The sequence below is a fragment of the Agelaius tricolor genome, unplaced genomic scaffold (assembly GCF_023055355.1).
Source record: "Agelaius tricolor isolate 1412-34295 unplaced genomic scaffold, bAgeTri1.0.p SCAF_31, whole genome shotgun sequence".
Taxonomy (NCBI): Eukaryota; Metazoa; Chordata; class Aves; order Passeriformes; family Icteridae; genus Agelaius; species Agelaius tricolor.
In genome coordinates, this window is record NW_027269291.1 from 4,644,895 (window position 1) to 4,659,494 (window position 14,600).

Sequence of the window (14,600 nt, forward strand, 5' to 3'; positions counted from 1 at the left end):
GTCTGAACCTGATCTATAGCCTGGATCCAAACCTGATCCACAGCCTGGGTCTGAACCTGATCCACAGCCTGGGTCTGATCCTGATCCATAGCCTGGATCCAAACCTGATCCACAGCCTGGGTCTGATCCTGATCCATAGCCTGGATCCCAGCCTGATCCATAGCCTGGGTCTGATCCTGATCCACAGCCTGGGTCTGATCCTGATCCATAGCCTGGATCCCAGCCTGATCCATAGCCTGGGTCTGATCCTGATCCATAGCCTGGGTCTGATCCTGATCCATAGCCTGGATCCCAGCCTGATCCATAGCCTGGGTCTGATCCTGATCCACAGCCTGGATCCCAGCCTGTTTCCCAGCCTTGTTCTCAGCTCGGGTGGGTTGCACTGCCAGTGCTTTGCTCTTTTATTTTTTCTTTTCCTGACAGAACTGTCTTGAGGTGGGAGATGTTTCCCACTGAGTGAATTGTTGCAGGAACATTTTCCTGATGAGAGCAGGGCAGAGAATCCAGTGTGCAGCACTGATGTCTGTGTGTGTGAGAGCAGCAATGCTTTTGCCAGCACGTGCTAAATCTTCTCCTGGGAGTCTGAGGGGAGGTTTTTAATCCTGTTTATTTATCAGTGAGATCCCTGTAACCCCAGGGGATGGTGTTCCCTGCTTAAGCACAGTGTGCACCTCCATTCCCCCCTTCCAAAGGCTAATTCATGAATGAATGGGCGCTGGGATGTGTTTCCATTCAGGCTCTGAGGCTGTTCTGAGCCTCCTGCCCTGCTGCTCCCAGGAAAAGGGGGATTGTGAGGCCATTTAAGTGTAACTGAGAGCTGAGAGTGTCTGAAGCTTTGAGATTGATGCCTGCCTTGGCCGGGGGCTTTGAAGTGCGAAGTGGCTGAGCTCGCTTAGTTCCTGTTTTATTTAGAACACGGCTGCGAGTTCCATTCCATGGAAAACGTCTATTTCAGCTCTTATTATGTCCATAAATCTTATGCAGAAAATTCACTGTTGCTTTTTGCAAACGCCTGTTCCCCTAATCAGCATTTCCTGGGCTGGTAGATCTTACAGAGCTTGGGCTGATCCCGGTGCTTCAGGTTTGATTTATAGATGTCTTAGTTCCAGTCTGCATTTCTCTGTGCTGGAAAATGCAGTTTGGAGAGTGAGGATGGGGGAATGGCTGACCCACAGTTACAGGCAGTGTGTGCACAGACTGGGGCAGCCAAAGCTCTGCTGTGGGGGGAAGTGACACAGTTTGTTAGAAATTACTCCCAAAGTGATGCATGAGAAAAAAATTATTTGCAGAATTTTTAAATCCAGGTTTTCTGACAAAGCAATTGGTTGCAGGTGGCTTCTCATGCAGAATGTGAACAAAACAAAGCTTTCCTTCCTTACCAAAAAACCCCAAATGAAGCAAAACCTAAACAAACAAATCAAAATTAAAATTGGATACTGAAGGTATGAAAAATGGGACAAACCTGCAGGAGGCCAGTGCTGAGTTTGTTCCCTTGCATCAGTTCAGTGCTGATGGATTGAGCTCCTCCCAATATTATTTTGCAGTATCTCACAAAATCATGCCTCTTCTTAAGTAATTTTCCTTGTATTTTAAGGTTCATGATTCAAGAAATCCTCTGTAGGAAACCCTAAAATTTGTTTCTGGAAGTTTTACTCAAAAACAGAGCACCATAGTACTGAGAAGCTTCCCATGTTGCCATGAATTAATGCCACACCAAATGCAGATTGCTATAAATAGTACTTGGATTTTGCCTATAAACCCTTTTAAAAACTCTAGGTAATGCAGAGTATGGGTGTTTACTTTCTTTTAAAAAGATGTTCAGATCAGATGTATCTTAGGCTTTGAGAACTGTGCTTGTTTTTAGCATGGTTTGTGTGTAAGTGCTGTCTTGGAATACCAGAGTTGGAACCCATGGTTTTTGCAAGTGCTGGTCAAGGATGGCTTGCTTAATTAGAGCAGAACTGGAATAAAAACTGGAATAAATCTGTGCAAGGATTTCTTCGGACTCTTCCATCTATATTCAGTTTTATTACAATTTAACTGATCATTTTTTCTAAAACCAGTTGAATTTTGCCCTTCTCTAGCACCTTGCTGGCAAGCTGTCTTGGTTTGGAAAGCCAGGAGTCTGCTAAGGAAGGCAGGAGCCTCCCCTGAGATGGAGAATGTAAACCCTCCCCACCCCTCCGAATTGGTGTAAATTTTAAATTAAGGGGCTCTCAGGCAAAAATATGGGAGCAGGAATAACAGTTCTTTAATAGGGAAGGGAAAAAAGAAATAAAAGGGTAAAATAAACAATGCAGTACACTAGAACAACAGTGCCAGAGTCAGAACTCAACCTGACACCCTGTGGGTCAGGCTGTTGGCAGCAGAACCATTGGAATTGTGGCTCAGCCCTCCTGCAGTGTCAGGGGTGGCTCTGTTGGAGCAGGGATCCTGTAGAGAAGGATGGATTCTGCCTCTGAAGATCCAGTGGAGGAAGAGGCAGCTGCTGTTCCTCTGGGGAATCCAGTGGAGAAGCTGTGCTGATGTCTCAAAACCTCTGGATTATATCCAGGCAGGAATGCTTGGCTCCTCCCCCTGGGCTCACATCTCCCTGTGGGATGCTGTAGTTCTTATCAGCCATGCAGTGACATTCAATGGCTGTTATCAGCAGTGTCCCCTCCCAGGGAGGTGTGAATGTGGTCACTCAAAGAGAGAGATAAGGCAAACTGCCCACTTGACAAAAGATAATCTGCCATACAGATGGTAATGGAAAACATCTTGCCTTGCAGTCTGGAACACAAGCTCACATTTGTAATGGTCCCTTTTCATTCCAGGTACAAGATGATCTCTGAGTTCACGTGGCCCAACCACGATCTGCCCTCAGACAAGGAGGCAGTGAGGAAGCTCATCGAGTGCCACGGCTTCCAGCACGACGTGGCCTACGGCAAGACCAAGCTCTTCATCCGCACGCCGCGCACGCTCTTCACCCTGGAGGAGCTGCACGCCAAGATGCTCGTCAGGATCGTCCTCTTCCTGCAGAAGGTAAAGCTTCCACTGCCTCAGAAACTCAGCCCAAGCTCCTTGAACCACCCTTGCTCTCCTTTCTGGCTCTGTTGTTGCATAGATTCCAGACTTCTACACTTTGGTTGCTGCTGGATATTTTTAGGAGGGCTCTTTCCATGGTGCTCTCTGGAGCCTTGGTGTGGTGGGAGCTGTAGCACCTAAAAGCTTATTCATTGTCACTGTCATATTTTCTGAAAAATCCTTTCTCAGCATCTCTGCTGGTCAGAGTGACTCTGAGGTACATTCAAGTCTCTTTTCCCAGCCAGCAGCTGAAGAAGGAGTCAGGATTCTTCTGGTTTTGTTCTCAAAGTTGTTTATTATTTCTTATCTGTAACATTCTTTCTCTGGCCTGCCGAGGTCTGTCTGGAAACCCAACCAGTTTGACCAGGATGGGAGCAGAAAGCATCAAGTCTAGGGTTGGTCTCTTGGTATTTGTTGTGCTGAATGGTTTGTATTTAGTAGGGAATTCTGCACCTTTTGTGTGCACTGAGTTTTTCTGGAAAGGCCAAGCTCGGGCTGTGGAGGGTGCAGGCCCTGCCTTTCTCTGAGCTTTGTGGTTCAGAGTTTTATTCCCTGTTCTGAGCATCTGCTGCTGCTGAGCTTCCTTGCACTCTCAACATCTTCTTCTTCCTTCCTCCTCTGGGAAGGGGAGCACTTTTCCATCTGGTTTATTCTCTTGGGCTGGCCTGGGGCTGATCTCTGGTGCTCCCATGCCCCCTGGGAGGTGTTCCTGGATCCTTAACTGTGCTTCCCCCATGCTCACCAGGGGTTCTAGGGAGGAATTTCCTGCCTTGGATGTTTTCAGGGAGGTCCCAGGGCCACAGCTCTAACCCAGAGTCTCTTTCTCCCCAGGACTGGGGTGAGCTAATGAGCTCCTTGTGGATAAAGCTGCAGGGGGAACTGCTTGCTCCCAGGTGACTTCAGCTTTCATATTAAACCAGGGAGCGATTGAGGGGTGACATTTTTGGAAATTGCAAGGTGCAGCTACTGGAGAATAATTTCAGAGCCCCAGGCTGTGTTGCTGTGGGAGCAGATCATGGCTCAGTGAGCTCCAAACTCCTCCTTCAGATAAATCCAGTGAGAGGCACAATTTTAACAGCAACTTGTCAGTTTTGTGAGTTTGCTGCCAGCTCCAGAATTACATTGTCTGGGCTGGGCACTGGAGTGGGCTCAGCATCAAAAACAGCAGGGCAAAGGATTTTTTTGCCCCTGGAAGGTAAAGAACCTGCTTAGGTGTAATGGATCAACTCCTTTGCTCCACAAAGGGTTTTGCTGCAGTGGGTTTGTGTGGCATCAGGTGTAGAATAACTGTGGTGCTTCTGGGGGTTTCCTTGTTGCCACAGTCAGCAAAAGTGATAGAAATTAAAACGCTGGTGCACGTTGTTTGTGGCTTCACAAACCTCCCTGCCCTGTGTCCTGCTGTCCCTGGGGTGGGAGGGGACCAACATGAGTCTACCTGAGGACTGCAGCAGGACATGGAGGCATCTTTTTGTTATTTTTCTGTGAGAAATCTCCAGGGAGTTCTAACTTACCTCATAAAGGATCATAAAGGACAAACTCCTTCTCCAGTGTTGAAGGACCTGAGGACTCTGGAGAAATCTGGATGTCCTCCTGGAGCTCCTTCCCTGCAGCTGAACCCTCTCTGCTTTCACTCACTGGAGGTTCTTAACCAGGCTCTCAAATGGGGCTGGCAAGGGGATGCAGAGGAGCTTTTCAGAGTCCTGGAACTCACAGCTAAACCAAGCAACTCTCAGTGAATCATTAAATGGTTATTAAATTTTTATTAAGAGAAGGTGTTGAGCTGGTATCTATAGGTATGGATTAGAGACCTTGTACAGTGTTATATCTACCTGAAAAAAGCTTGACTTTGTCTCCATTTTCAGTGTTTCTCTTGTTTCCTGCTAACTGAGCTCCAGCCCTGGCTGGGATCCCTCCCTGGCTCTGCTGCTGGCAGATGGGGCCGGGCAGTGCTGGAAAAGGTACAATCAGAAATCAAAGAGGAGGGATCTGATGAGGCCTTCTCTGAGCTCTGAAAGCATCAAGGCAATTTTGCCTGTCATTTCTGTTCTCAACTTGCTTTCAATTGTTCATTAACAACTCACAGGGAAATTTAATTCTTGCTCTTTTTCTTCTTTCTTTAATTCTTGCTCTTTTTTCCTTCTGTAGTTTTGCCTGTGAGCATCAAAGGCTGAGGGAGACAAACTGTGAGCACATCTAGAAGGATTTGATTTTCTTTTAAATAACTGAGCCTTCTGTTGCATTGGAGTTCCTCAAATTGTAATTTAGGAAAAGGGGAAGACAAGAGGAGATGAAATGTGGTGTTGTGACAATGGGCACTTGTGTGACACGAGTGAGGCAGATGTGAGAGCAGCCTTAGAGCAGCTGATCCCAGCCTGGGGCCCAGGGGTGTTTTCCTCTGCACAGGAATGAGTGTAAGTGAAAGAATCCACATTTAGCAGCTCTTTTTTTAATGATGTGTATTCTGTGGCTTATGGCTGTCCTGCAAATCACGAGGCTTTCCAGAAGGGACTCAGTAATTATCTGGAGAGCTTCATCATCCAGTGACCCTTAACCCTCCAAACAGTGCTGCTGCCTTTGTGTAATGGTGCTTACCAGTTTGCTTCAATTGAATTAAAACTGACTTCTAGTTTAAATAGATAATTTTACTTTCCTTTGTTCCACATCTCTGGGATGTCTTTGCCTTTAGATTTATCTTTCAGGCTCCTTTTTTTTCTGTGGTAAAATGTCAGTGAGATCCCAGGCTGTAAATTTCCTTCTGCCCCATTGCAGTCAGTGAGCAGATGTGATGTGATTTAACTGTGGCAACTTGCTGGTTCCAGGAGAATTCAGCAAGTGAGAGCTGTGTCCAGTGTCACAAACCCCATGTGGCAGCAGGGACATCACACCAAAGGGTCACTCCAGGAGCCCCAGCTGAGGTTGCTTCATGTGATGCTTTAGGGTTTATTTGCTGTACCTGTGCTGCTGCCAGCTCTGTGATTGTCACCCTGAATGCAAATGGAACAGCTCTAATGTTAATCATGCAAATAAAATATAAAAAAAAGAAAAGCTGCCATGAAGCTCTGCTGCTTTTGCTGCCCTTGGAAAGGCTCCCACAGGCTCATTAGCTGTGCAGAGCAGAGCTTTGTTCGGGAAAGAAAGCCCGGGCGGGCGGCACGTGCGGGCTGTGCAGATGATGGCTGCTGTCACTGTAATTTACTGCCACTTTTCGGTGGCATTTTATCAGCCCGGCACAGCTGCACATGGAAATCGCTCCTGAAACCTTCCTGCCTGGCAGGGAAGCAGCGGGAATGTCCTTGAGTGCAGCCCTGCCCCTCCTGGGACACAGCCCAGCCACGGGGGCAGGGCCGGCCCTGGGACGTGCCCTGGGCATCCCGAGGTGTCCTTGGGCATCCCAGCGTGTCCCTGGAGCCAGATGGGCTCGGCAGAGGCTCGGGAGCTGCCATCGCCATGGCAACGCTCCCCAGCCTGCAGGGAGAGCAGCACAGAGCCGTGGCTGAGGTGTCACCATTCCTGTCACCATTCCCGTCACCATTCCCTGCTCCGCCTTCCCGCTCCAGCCCCACCAGCCCTGGGAGCTCAGGACACAGGGAAGCCTCAGGCACACGGGGAAGCTCCTCCATGGACACAGGAGGTGATTCCTGACAGGTTATGTGTAAGAGCCAAAATGAGGGATGTGGGACTCCAGGAGGCTCTCCAAAATGCAGTTTATTGTATCCAAAATGCAGTTTATTGTATCCAAAATGCAGTTTATTCCATCCAAGAGGTTACAGCAGCCCAGGGTCATGGGTGACAGAGCTGTGCCCACAGCTGTCAGCTCCAGCTGCAGGCAGGCCTGGAGACCCTTTGGTTTTGGTCACACTGCATTCTATACTTTTCTTTTGGTCACAATGCATTCTATACTTTTCTTTTGGTCACAATGCATTCTATACTTTTCTTTTGGTCACAATGCATTATTTACTTTTCTTTTGGTCACACTGCATTATTTACTTTTCTTTTGGTCACAATGCATTCTATACTTTTCTTTGCTGAGCATCTCCATACAGTAGAACCAATCTATACCTTAACTATTATCTATAGCCCATCATAACTGCTGTAATTACCATATTCATGTTACTGTTCTCCAATCACTCAAAGTCAGTACATCACAGTTTAAGCCAGAAGTTGTTTTTCAGTTTTCTTGCAGTGGAAAAATTTGAGACCTTTTTTCTACTTGCCAAACCAGCAGGCTTGTTTGCCTGTGCTTTCTGCTGATAAAAACATCTTCTTGTTTGGGGTGGGTTTATCCTTTGCTCTATGCCATAAAAACCCCTTCTAACTTACAGATCCTTTGCCTCCTTGGTTATCCAGTGAGACTGGCTCAGCAATTCTTTTCTTCTCTAGCAAAACTTGCTTCCATCTCTATTCCTTCATCAGACTCCACATTTAAAAATCTTTCTGCTAAGCATCTGTGAGACTTCCTTGTCAAACTTTCATCCTTCCCAACAGTTATGGAGGGACAGAAGCAGCCAGTGGGGGCTTGGGCCAGTGACCCACACAGAAGGGATGAAGTGGGTTTGCCTCTGGACCCCAGGCTATCAGCAGGAGCTGGTCTATAATGTCACTTGGATTGGTATTCTGGAGCCAGGCTTTGATCTGGAGAAGCTCTGGCAGGGAGGAGCTGTGGCAGGAGATGCTGTGGCTCCTTCCTGAGGAGCAGGGGCTGGGAGCTGCCAGGACCAGGTGCAGGGAAGGAGGAAGAGCTGGCTCCATCCCCTGCACTAACACTGACTGATCCCACAGCTCCTCCCCTTCCCTGGGCTTGGAGCATCCCTGCCTGCTTCCAGGGAAGGCATTGAGGCAAAAAAAATCCACCCTGCCCACCCTAGAAAATGCCAAAGCATTTTAAAAATGCTTTACCTCTTACCAAGAAACTGCAAGAAAAGAGAGAATTTCTGCCAGTTTAGCCCCCAATGGCTCAGCTGCTTTCAGAGGAATGGCAATAATGGGGGTCTGGCCTGTTGGGGAAAAGCAGGAGAGCTGGATCCTGCCCTTTCAGTAGCAGGTACCTGGGGACACCTGGATACCTTCTTGATGTCCTTCTGCTCCAGGAAATGCTGTGGGAACACTCTGTAACCTAAATAAGCATAAATATCAGTTATTGCTGAGCAAGAGAGGAGGAGAGGGGGTGCTGGGAGTGTGCACCACTGTGTAAAATGCAGTATGGAGAGCAGGGAAACAGCCTGTTCCAGGGTCTGGTGTCCCAGCTGGGTCACCTGGAGCTTCTTGGCTGTTGGAGCCACCTTAAAGCTTGGATTATCATTTCCAGTGCAGGTGGGGAAAAAACAAAACACAAAGAAAACCCCAAACTCTTCCCTGAACCTTTTGCCAGCATCAGAGAGAACATTTGTGCTGTGATGAGTTGGTTAAACCAACCTTTGGTGGCTCTGATCCTGTAAATCATTCCAGCTTCTCTCTCTGCCTTTCACAGCTGCAGAGGATTTTTTTCCATGCTCATCCATGTGTACCACAGGCAAATTGGGAAGAGCAGATTGAGCCCTTGCTGCTGATGCTTCCACATTGTTATCATGGGGGGAATGAGCTTTTGTTGTGCCTGAGCTTTCCACCTTTTCAAAGGTTCTGATCTGCTGCACCTCAAGGTGTCTAAGCCTGCTTTGAGCTGTGACAGAGCTGCCAGTGTGGTGTAAAAAAGGGCAAAAACCACAATTCCTTCAGGAGATTCTGGGCTTCCTGGATTAATAAAGTGCAGACCCATGGGACACCACAAAGGGCACCCAAGGACCAGCAGCTCCATGTGGGGGAATAGTTGGGAGCTTTCCCAGGGTTGGGAATCTCCTCCCTGTCCCAGAGCATGGGGAGTGTTGGTTGAGCTGCAGGAGGAACCTGGAGCTGAGATGTGGCTGCATCCCACACCTGGGAGCTGCTGGAGCATGGCTCCTTTGGTGATTTTTATGTTCTTTATTGAACACACTCTTGTTAGTGCCAGCTAATTAATCTCAGAGTGGGACCCTTCTCTGTTTCCAGCCTGTGGAATATTGTTGCTATTAAGCAAAGCAATAGAGTGAACATTGTTCAGCTGACTTATGGAAAGAGAAAAGAGCTGTCAGCAGATGCAGCAGCTCTCTGAGGTGATCTGGGACAACAGGGAGCCTTTGATTTAAACCCTAGATGGGATCCACATTTACTCAAACCAGGAGAAGGCAGATCACAGTGAGCTGTGAGTGAGCTCTGAGCCCTCCATCACAGCCCAGCTCTGTGGGGAGGTGCCCCTCTGGAGCAGGCAGGGCTGGGGGCACTGCAGATGGGAGCGTTCCTCCAAGGCCCCTCTGCGCTGGCACGTAAATAATATTTAATTTTTAATAACCTGCCCGTGTGAGAGCCTCCAGAGCTGAGCAGGGAGCTTTGTGCCTGCATGAATTCTTTGATTCTCACCAGTTGGGCTGCCTGGAGGGTAAACCATGGGTTTGGACAGATGGAATATTGATCATGGAGCAGTCCGGGCTGGGCGAAGGAGGCTGGTGGGAGAAGGTGTTTGTGGTGCAGCAGGAATGGAGGAGTTTCCCAAAGTTGGGTTCCTTGCAGAACTGCTCCAAAATACCATTCTGACCCCTCCATCACAGCCCAGCTCTGTGGGGAGGTGCCCCTCTGGAGCAGTCAGGGCTGGGGTTTATTTAATATTTAATAACCTGCCCATGTGAGAGCCTCCAGAGCTGAGCAGGGAGCTTTGTGCCTGCATGAATTCTTTGTTTCTCACCAGTTGGGGCTGCCTGGAGGGCAAAGCATGGGCTGGGACAGATGGAATATTGATCATGGAGCAGTCCAGGAGGGTGGTGGGAGAAGGTGTTTGTGGTGCAGCAGGAATGGAGGAGTTTCCCAAGGTTTGGCTCCTTGCAGAACTGCTCCAAAATACCACTCTGGGGTTTAATTTAGCCAAGCTGGGTTTGTGTGCTGAATCCTGGGCATTTGTTTGCTCACTGATGTGTTTGGACTGGGAGCTGTGTGGGTTCTGCTCTGCACTCCCAGGGATTGCAGCATCTAGGTCAAATCTAGATTATCCCTTTTTCCATGGGAGATGTACAGGCAAGGCTGCATCCTGGGCCCACCCTGGCTGCTCTGCTGCCTTTCCCTGTGCTCTGCAGGGCCCAACTAATTGTTTTCATTTCTTTCTTCCCTTTTTTCTCATTTTTTGATGGCACATTCAGAGCATGGAAGAGCCTGCAGACAAGGCTGTAATGCATAGATGGGTGTGGAGGATTTATGTTCTGCTGAGGTGATGGATGTGATCTTGGATGTGAGGTTTCTTTAATCTTAGAAACTCTGTTGGAAGCTCAGTGAGGTTTTTAAACTGATTCTAAAGGTATGTTCAGATCTCCCCTGCCATTCATCTGAATTTTAATTTATTAAATTTTAATCAAAAAACAAGTGAATCAAATATTCTTTAGGAAAAAAAATCATTGCTTCCCTTAAGCTGGGATATGTCTCTTGCTTTGGCTGAATGCTGTTTGTGCAAGTCCCTGATTTAGAAGCTGCCAAAGCAGCTGCTGCACTGGGAGTAGTGGGATCATCCCTTGGAACACTGCTGGGATCACTGAAGCCAGGGCTGTGCAGGAGGAGATCCCTTGGTCTGGAGCTTTTCGTGGCCCCAGGGGTCACTTCCACCTTGGTTTGGCCTTAACTGAGGCAATAAAAGGGACTGGAGGAAAGCTGAGGCTGCCCCATCCCTGGCAGTGTCCAAGGCTGGGTTGGATGGGGCTTGGAGCAGCCTGGGACAGTGGGAGCTGCCCATGGCAGGGGTGGCACTGGATGGGCTTTAAGGTCCCTTCCAGCTGGGGTTTGGGATTCCATGGGTTTCCATGTTTCCATGAAACATCCCATTTAAAACACTGGAATTGGCAAAGGAGGTCTCTGGAGAGTGAAGAAAGAACAGCAAGGAACTCCCTCACTGGGGGCAGCTGTGTAGAAATGAATATTCTTTGTAATGGTCAGGAGGTTGAGCTGTGCTCAGACTTTGTTTTTCCAACCTTTTCCTTTCTCTCTATCCCTCTCTTAGCCCTTCAGTCCTGATTTCCATTGCCCTCTTCATTTTCCTCCCCTGAATTTTAGGAGGACAAAGCTTAGAGAAGGCAAAGGCATTGAAAGAGGTGAGGAGAGACTATGGGTGGGAGCTGGAGAGGGGAACGTTGTTTGGTTTGTTGTTTGGTTTATGGTGCTATTTGGAGTTTTTTAAGCCCAAAATCTCACTTTCTTTCCATTTTCAACATAATCATCATTGCCTCTGCTTTGGTCTGTGGTTTGCTCATGGGCCCTTCCCTGAGGAATCAGAACATGAGGAATCAGCACATGCTGCTGTTGTTTCCCTCCCCAAGCCCAAAGTCTCCTTGGGTTTTCCTCCTGGGGACAATCCCCTCCATGTCCTGTCCTGCCACTGTCACATTTTCTGGAAAAATCCCTTTACCAGGATTTCTTCTCCTGGGAAGCTGAGAAGCCTCAGAGAAAAATGAAAACAATAATTATCTGATTGCTTCTCTTGTGTTTTGCTGCTTTGGAATGGGTTTGGAGATTTTTTTTATCCAACATGTGAATTGATTTTACTTAATGACCAATCATGGTCCAGCTGTGTCAGGACTCTGACGCAGTCACAAGTTTTTAATTAGCATCTTGTTAAGCCTTCTACAAGTATCCTCTCTCTATTCTTTAGTGTAGTTTTAGTATAGCATACTATATATATATTATATATGTTGTATATATATAGTATACTATATAATATATATAGCATATATATAATATAATATAATATAATATAATATAATATAATATAATATAATATAATATAATATAATATAATATAATATAATATAATGAATTAGCTTTCTAAGAACATGGAGTCAGATTCTCATTTCCTCCTTCATCCTGGAGACCCTGAAGATGCCACATGGTCCCTCTGCTCCTGCTGAGTCCCTGGGCTGAGCTCTGGTGGATGGCACTGCCCTGGAGGCTGCTCCAGAGGGTCACTTGGAAAACTGCCATCAAATTGTTTGTTTGGGAGCCATGGCATGCTCCACCCCCCCCCTCGTGCCCCACACACATTTCCACTGCCCCATCCCTCTGGGATGCTGCCAGAGCCTCCTGGGCTCCTGTGCCTGTGGTGCTTGGCTGGTGGTTCTGTGTCTGCTGGTTGGGGTTTGGGATCTGGGGAGGCAGATGGCTCTGGAGCTGGAGCTGAAGCTGTTCCAGCAATGTCACTCTGATTTCAGGCTCCTTCTGCCCTGTGGCTGATTTTTCCTGAAAGATAAAGAGACTTTGCCTCGTGGAGGCTCCTGCTCCTCTGTCAGCTTGGCTGGGAGCTGGCTCAGGATTCAGGAGCTGTCAGGGCAATCTCAGGAGGTCAGGCAGGGACAGATCTTCAGTCTCATTCCCATGGGAAGTCAGGTTAACCAGCAGGGAAAGCCACAGGAGGGGGAAAGGGAAGGATGGATTTATTCTTGCCTGTGGGAGGGATGGCCCAGGGCTCTGCCATCCCAGGCTGCTTTACTCTGTTCTGATGCCCCCAGCTGGCTGGGATGTGGCTGGATTGAAGTGGGAATTCTGAGGTGCCTGTGGCTGTCAGATCTGAGGGATGATCTACTGGATCCCTTTGGACCTGGGCATGAAGATCCCTTGGCTCTTACCTTGGGTGCAGAGGCACAAAGGGGAGAAGCAGAACCCTGCATGCACAAATCCCTGTGCTGGGGTTTGGCCCTCCTTGGCCCCCAGCACACAACAGAGCAGGACCTTTGCAACAGGAGAATCTGTTACAGGCTGGGTAAGTCTCTCTCTGGAAATTTGTTTAATTTCATTTTACAGGGCTCAATGTTCTTGAGTTATGAATTGAAAAGGTGCATTGAGTAGAGCTCTCCCAATATTCAAACCTGAGGAAGGTGTGAGTTGGCAGGAGCACTTCAGCCTCCTGCAGCTGCTTGTTCTGGAAATGCATTGGCACAGGGTGCCCACAGAAGCTGTGGCTGCCCCTGGATCCCTGCACGTGTCCAAGGCCAGGTTGGATGGGGCTTGGAGCCACCTGGGACAGTGGAAGGTTGCCCAAGGCAGATGGTTGGAGCTGGATCATTTTTAAGGTCTCTCCAACCCAAACCATCCTGTGATTCCAGGATTCTGTGATCCTTGTTTGTCTGATCTCTGTCCTGCTGCTCACAGCCACACAAAGCACCTGCCCAACAGGGAGGTTTCTGCTTTGACACCTCCTCTTGTCCCCAGGATTGACCATTCCATGTTTCTGGAAGGCTCCATGGGGCAGCCAGGTCACCGTGGCAGCTCAGCATTACTGAGGGGCTTCTTTGAGCTGCAGTGAAAAAAGAAACAAACATCAAGCCAGAAAAACAGTTAATTTAGAAAATATTTGTCCCCTGTTCCCTGGGAGAAGTTTGTCCTTCCTGTTGTTTCCTCACCTTTGAGGCACTGCCGTGGTGCCAGGGAAGGTCCTCACTGGCAGGGGGTTCTCCAGTTATGACAACTTGATTTGAGAACATGCTTTTCATTAATGGTTTGCTGTGTGTGTAGCCAGGGGCATGTCTGAGCTGGATAATTGGATTTGGGAGGCCAGTGTTTGTACAATTGTGACACCTCTTGCTGTGAAGCCAATTTCTGCAGCGATGCAGCTGATACAACATGGGGGCAATCTGTTCCAGCCTTTGTTCCAGGCATGTCTGACTGGTGGGAGAAGTAACCACAGTGAGAGACTTCCCTCAGCAGCATGGCTGCTTCCAGCCCAAGGAAACAAAACCAAGACATTGTTCTGTATCTGAGTGGTCCAGGGAGCAGCTGACAGCAGTGAGGCTCTGCAAAGTCTTGAGCAGCCTACAGGGATTTACTGTGTGTGTTCTTTTCTTGAGACCCTCTGTAACACCCAAGGATTGTTCATTGAGGCCTTTGTTCCTCATTTCTGTTCTTACTAAATTCAAATACGAGAAATTGGCAGTAGGGTTTTGCCCAGTTGATTTTGTTTGTTGTCCATACTTCCCTTACACAGGTACATTTTATGTCACTTCAGTCTATGTTTAACTATCTCAAGCAATCCAAATCTTCTTTGCTTTTCTTTTAAAAAATTTCCCTAGTACTGTTTGGATGCTCAGTTTTTGGATCCTAGCTGGTGATTCTTTGAAATTCAGAGTTTCAGAGCCTGCTCTGCCCTCAGACAGGGAAATGCCAGCTTTAATCCAGCCTTACACATTTTGGGTGAAATCCAGGCCTTGTGCAAGTCTGGTTTAGGCAGGAAGCTTTGAGCCTTGAGCTTCCCAGCAGCTCTGAGGTCTTTGCATGGCTGAAGCTGCACCAGATCTGAGCTAAAACCACAGTGGTAACTGAGTGTGGTGAGTGACTGCTGAGCACAGCACGTGTGCAGGGGGAGCTGCTTCCTCTCTTCTAATGGCCTCAAGAAATAAATAAGTTTATTATTGTTAAGTTTAATATTGTTTATTATTTTATCTGCACACAGGGATGAGATTCTCCCAAGCTCCCTGGGTTTGGTTGCTGTGCTCAGTTTC

General features: G+C 47.9%; 1 protein-coding gene across 1 annotated transcript in view; it reads left to right on the forward strand.

Moving 5' to 3' along the window:
* MYO1D (myosin ID) overlaps window positions 1-14,600 on the forward strand; it is a 169,651-nt gene that overhangs the window by 69,484 nt on the left and 85,567 nt on the right. The window contains exon 16 of the mRNA XM_071450741.1: window positions 2,817-3,024. Coding sequence (XP_071306842.1) covers window positions 2,817-3,024 — 208 coding nt within the window. The remainder of the gene's footprint in view (window positions 1-2,816; window positions 3,025-14,600) is intronic.